Below are 5,902 nucleotides of genomic sequence, written 5' to 3'. Positions count from 1 at the left end.
AGTGTGCTTTTAGGAAAAAAAAAGTTTGAAAAACTAGTTTAACTTATCAAATATTAAGTTTTCTTTTAAGTTTTTATTTCTATATTTTATACGAAAAAACATAATGTCACTAAAAGTCTAAATTGGAACATTATTTATTTTTAAGTTACGATAAAAAAAGAAAAACGTAAATACAAAAATTATTAAATATAAATGTCATGGAAAGAATTTAGCTGTCGTTGTTCTCTTTAATCTGTAAAAAAAGACTAACTTTTAATAAATTCAATAAATAGAAGTTTAATCGTAAACTTATATTTAGTGTAATTTAGGCTCAAACTTTTCATTAAAAGTTGTTGAAAAGTTATAGTTTATCTACTATTTCGCTTATTAACATTTTTTTTTTATATTAACTCGATCGATATTAACTGACATTGCTGTGTCTATGAAATAAGAATTCTTAGATTTGATGTAAAACCTACCAAACTTAATTCTAAACTAGAAGTATATACTTGTTTTCAAGTAGTTAAACTAATATGATAAAAATTTTTGAAAACATATTAATTACTATTGTGACGTAAGAAAACTTACATGATTAGACTTTGGGGTAGCTGGCCTGTGTGGCGATACCGCAGTTGTTTTCCTTGTTTCTTGACATTCTGATGTAACCCTTCATTCCCCATACTTCACCCCAGCTGTTTAGTAATAAAAAAATGTAAAATTAAACTAAAGAAAACTTGAATTAATAAAGTTATTAACTTATACTAAATGATACTACTTAATTGCAAAAAACTTAAAAAAAAATTAAGTAATCTCATTTCAACAACCACTAATTTTAATAACGTATTTCAATAACATTTTAACAAGTATATAAATTAAGCTATTTATTTTATTCTATAGATTGTACAAGTTCTTATTATGACACAATGCAAGTCCTAAAGCAGCTGTAAGGCAAATCACATTTTTTACATTATTATATCGAATTTTAATTTAATTTCTGTATACCATACCACTTTTACCATAGTATCTAACATTTTCAAATAAATAAATAAATACCAACCTATTTTAAATTCCCAGTATTATTTTAACTTAAATTTAATAAACATACCTGTTTTTGACTTCCCAGTATTCCTTATCATCATCATGCCCGTATCCAACTACGAGGACTCCATGATCCAGTCTGGTGTGGCTGCAAGCTTGCTCGTAGTATACACCTGTGTAAAGAGTATGAGATTTTGAGTGAATAACGTTAATACACGAACATAAATCAAAAGAAATTTTGTTTTCAAACTTTTTAGAAAACCATTAGAAGTGTTTTTAGATGTTTGATTAATTTCTTAAAAATTAGTTGACTAATGCAGTCAGTGTAGAAACTTAAATAACTTAAGTTAACCTTAAAAAGTTATTGTCGCATTATACGGTAGTTCAAATAACTTTAAACTGTTTGAATTACGGTTAAGCTATAATTCAGTAAAATTTTAAATCCATAATTAGCTTATATTTATACTGATTTAGGTTATAAACTGTACTGAACTAAGTCTGTCACGCCATTAAATAAGCAGCTGAAAACTTCTTATTATGACATCATAAAAATATTAAAAGATTCTATGTCAGTCAACAACTATCGTATTATGACGTCACACCTTCGCTGTACAGTTGGAAGGACTGGTGTCCGGCGTCGATGCCGACGGAGATGGGCCCGACTTTGCTGACGGCATCCTGAAGATCCGATTCGGATCCCGTCTTGATGTCGACGCATCCGCTGACGGTGGCAACGGAGAGAGACGCGTTGTACTTGCAGTGACCCTGTGAAGGAGCGCTCGTGAATACATTTGTAAAATTGTTGTTTTTTTTGTTAAAAATACAAAAGTAAGAAGATCAACAGCAGTGCACGGTCGATCTTCTTCAAGTTATTTTATTTATATTTTATACAAAATTAATTAACATGTTATATACCAAACGTAATAGCATCAACAGCGGTGTATCTTACTCGGTTTGAAAAATCTTTAATTAAAACAGTATAATATCTTTAATTAAAACAGTATAATACAATTTTTGAATAACAATCAAACAAACATCAACGGCGGTGTACGGGTAAGCTTCTTCGGTCTCGATACCGTTCTTGTGGATGTACTCGAACCCGTGGTCCATGAGTCCGCCGTGGCAGCCCATGTTGCCCTCAGCCTGGCTGCAATCGACCAAGTTCTGTTCCGACAACGAGACGAGCTTGCCGGTCTTTGCGAACATCTGTCCTTCCAAGGATCCGGTCTGTGTGGGAAAGAGTTGGATTTGTTCGAGTGTACTATACAAAATTTACACTTAAAAAATGGTTGAATTATAGTTAGTTAAAATTGTTCAGTTTTGTAGTTTTATTTTTGGTTTGGTGTCAAAAGTTATAACTTTTTAATAAGTTCTAAAAAGATCAAGTCGTGTTAAGAAATCAGTTTGTGAATGAATATAACAAAAGTTATCTTAAACTTATAGTTGTGTAGCTATAATTCGCTATTCTTGTATAACAGTATAATACAAACTTAAAACCGAGAAAACAATGTTTTTAACTATATATATTTGCTGCTAAAATCATAACTAAAAAACAACAATCTTGATTTGTTTAAATAGCTTATTCATAGAACTGTTTACTAAATAAACAGATGCATACAGAGCTTTCAATGAATGCAGCAGTTTTTAGTAACTTATTTGTCACATGTCATTTATGTAGACAAACTGCGATAAAACAATACTAAAAACTTCTGTTTGTTTTTCAAGTTCAATCGCTGATATCAGCTGTTTGTGTCAATATAAAGTACTCTAAACAAACAGAATATTGAATAACAAAATGTTTTTTGATTTGAATATTTTATTATGTAGTTTTTTTTGAATATTGAATAAACTATGTTTCGGTTATTATAATACTTAGCTTTTTTTTAACCCTTTTCTAGACTTTTTAATGTTAGACTAAAAATATATTTAAAAATTTTAATATGACTAAACTTTAATTTTTGTTAAAAGGAGAATATTTTCAAAGCTATAGATTATATGTGTTATCTAGTACAGAAAATGTTATGGATAATGCGGACTTTAAGAAAAAAAAAACTGAACAATTTTTTCAATTTAAAGTGTACTTTGAAACTGTGAGATAAAACAAGTATTTAGTGGTTACAAAATGGGTCATTCGTCAGTAGTTTTAAGTTTAGTTAACAAAATTAAGTAAAAATCCAAGAAAATTTCTTTGAATTATGTTAAGGTTGTTACGAAGTTTTTTTTGTGATATTAAACGTAAGTTAAAATTCTAGCAACCAAAAACTCAAAGGTCGCGTTTTTGTTAAAAACCTGTTACCCAATTTATTTCAACATCGTAATAGTAGTAAAAGACAAACAACAATATATAATAGTACGACTATAATGATGATTACTAAATACAAGTTTGAAGTTGAAACTTTTAAAGCTTCAATAGTTACAATACACATTTAAATTACAAACTAACAGTACTGAAAGCCCAGCACGACCCGCATTTCTTCTGATCCTTGATGGGGGTGACGTAGCCCTGGTTGACCCAGTTGACCTTCTTTGGGGCGTCGTGCACGTTGTCGTCCCTAAGGTACTCGTTGTCACAGAAACCCTCGCCGCTTTGGAGGGGTTTCTCCTTCAACAGCATGTCCCTCCATTCGTCGTTGGTCTGCGAGAATTTTTTTTTATAAAACAAGTAAAAAAATTGTACATTTTTAAAGTTTTAAAACAAACTACAAACATTGTTTGTTGCTTTTTATGACAAAAAATTTATGAAAAAAACTATCATTTAAAATGCATAAAAAATTTTGTGAACTGCTGAGTTCTAACGATCACCCGGTCAAATCCGAGAACCGCTTACCGACCAAGGGTAAGGGGTAACAGGGATAGTAAAAAAAAAAGAAATAAAAAAGGGAACTGTAAGCGGATTGGAATTAGTAGCGGGTGGGAATTTTAAATATACCAAAACCTTTGATGACCAAAGCCTTTTTTAGTCTTTTTTTTTTATTTATTAAAAAAAAATTTCATCACTAAAAATATTATTTGACTACACTGCACTTTAAATAGTTTGTATTCTAGGTTAGTCTTGAACTTTTCTAAAAAATAAAATCTCACCAAGTCAGAGAATTTGTTCATGTCGACGGTTAGTGTTTGTTATGACGTAGCAACTAAGCAGATCGGCGAATTTGTTCATGTCGACGGTGAATGTTTATTATGACGTAACGACTAACCAAATCAGCGAATTTGTTTATGTCGACGGTGAATATTTATTATGACGTAAGGACTAACCAAATCGGCGAATTTGTTTATGTCGACTGTTAATGTTAATTATGACGTAACAACTTATCAGATCGGCGAACTTGTTCATGACGACGGTGAATGTTTATTATGACGTAATAACTAACCCAATCAGCGAATTTGTTCATGTCGACGGTGAATGTTTATTATGACGTAACGACTAACCGAATCGGCGAATTTGTTTATGACGACTGTTAATGTTAATTATGACGGAACAACTTATCAGATCGGCGAACTTGTTCATGACGACGGTGAATGTTTATTATGACATAACAGCTTACCAGATCAGCAAATTGGTTCATGTCAACGGTGAATGTTTATTATGACGTAACATCTTACCAGATCAGCAAATTGGTTCATGTCAACGGTGAATGTTTATTATGACGTAACGACTAACCAGATCGGCAAATTCGTTCATGTCGACGGTGAATGTTTATTATGACGTAACGACTAACCAAATCGGCGAACTTGTTCATGTCTACGGTGAAGGTGTGTTTTCCCTGTGCAGCCTCCATGTTGTGTCTTGTGACGTACATCAGGTTGTCCTGCCACGCCATCTGCCTCCTCGCCTCCTCAATGTTTGTCGAGTATGTCTTGCCTGTTGAGATAATAAGTTAAAGTACAGAAATACTTTAATGATGTTTATTAAATATTTAGAAATGTTATGCTTGTAGGTTGCAATTTCACTTAAGCTACAATGTTTTGTCTAAAGACGACGATTAATTTGTACAGAGCTTCATTTAAAAAAAAAATTAAATTTTTGTAGATTTTATGCTTTTAATATTAGAATCGCTGTCTTATTTTTAGCAAGTGTTCTGACAGTATATATGTGTTTATTCGTAACGTAATAACTAGTTGTGACGTCATAATTGTTACACGACTTATAAGATTATTCATAATAACTTAATTACTATGTATTTTCAATGAATATCATGCTTTGATTTAAAATAAAACCTAGTTTGTCTAAATTTGTTCTTAAATCTTTCCATTAGTTTTTAATTTGAAAAGTATTTCAAGACATTTTTATGATTTGAGGTAGTGTGTACCTCAAAACTCAAGTATAAAGTCATACGTATTATCATCAACAAACCATGGTAGTCTTTCCATGAGCTCCATTCCTGCTGGAACAAAAAAGCTGCTTGGCTGTAAGATACAGCAAATAACAATGTTACTACTAATAATTTCATCTGTAAAATATTATTAAAAAATTGTTTTATTAGATACTAAAACCAATAACTTTACTAGTAATAATCTCATCTGTTAGTTTTTATTAGAACATTATTTATGATTAAATATTTTTATGTACAAAAGCATTCAAAGTCATAACTTATTTACTTACTCTATTGCATTATTTCACAGTTTCATTTTTCATTTAAATTTCAAATTTCGTATTTTATAATAGTTTGTAAACTTGATTATTTCGGTGAAATTTAGAATGTAAAGACTTTTAAAGTTAAAAATTACCAATACTAAACAAAATAGAATTTGATAGCTTTGACATAAAACTTGTATGCTCATCTGTAGTTATAATCAAGATTCACTTAAAATACATCCTACTTGAATTGAACAATTAATTTTTACATGACTTTTTTTTTTATTCCTTTAAAATTTATTGTAAAAT

At 30.3% G+C, this 5,902-nt stretch overlaps 1 protein-coding gene across 1 annotated transcript; it reads right to left on the bottom strand.

The window, feature by feature from the left end:
- Positions 1-571: 571 nt before the first annotated feature.
- On the bottom strand, positions 572-5,468 carry LOC145832037 (procathepsin L-like). Its single transcript, XM_082939404.1, has 7 exons — positions 5,372-5,468; positions 4,737-4,879; positions 3,461-3,652; positions 2,053-2,244; positions 1,620-1,782; positions 1,085-1,190; positions 572-671 (listed from the first exon to the last, which is right to left on the bottom strand). The coding sequence occupies exons 1-7, from the start codon at positions 5,466-5,468 to the stop codon at positions 572-574; spliced, it is 993 nt and encodes a 330-aa protein (XP_082795530.1).
- Positions 5,469-5,902: the final 434 nt, after the last annotated feature.

Source organism: Thalia democratica, chromosome 3 (assembly GCF_965202585.1).
Source record: "Thalia democratica chromosome 3, ktThaDemo2.hap1.1, whole genome shotgun sequence".
Taxonomy (NCBI): domain Eukaryota; kingdom Metazoa; phylum Chordata; class Thaliacea; order Salpida; family Salpidae; genus Thalia; species Thalia democratica.
The sequence above is the reverse complement of the archived record's forward strand: the minus strand, read 5'-3'. Positions and strand labels throughout refer to the sequence as shown.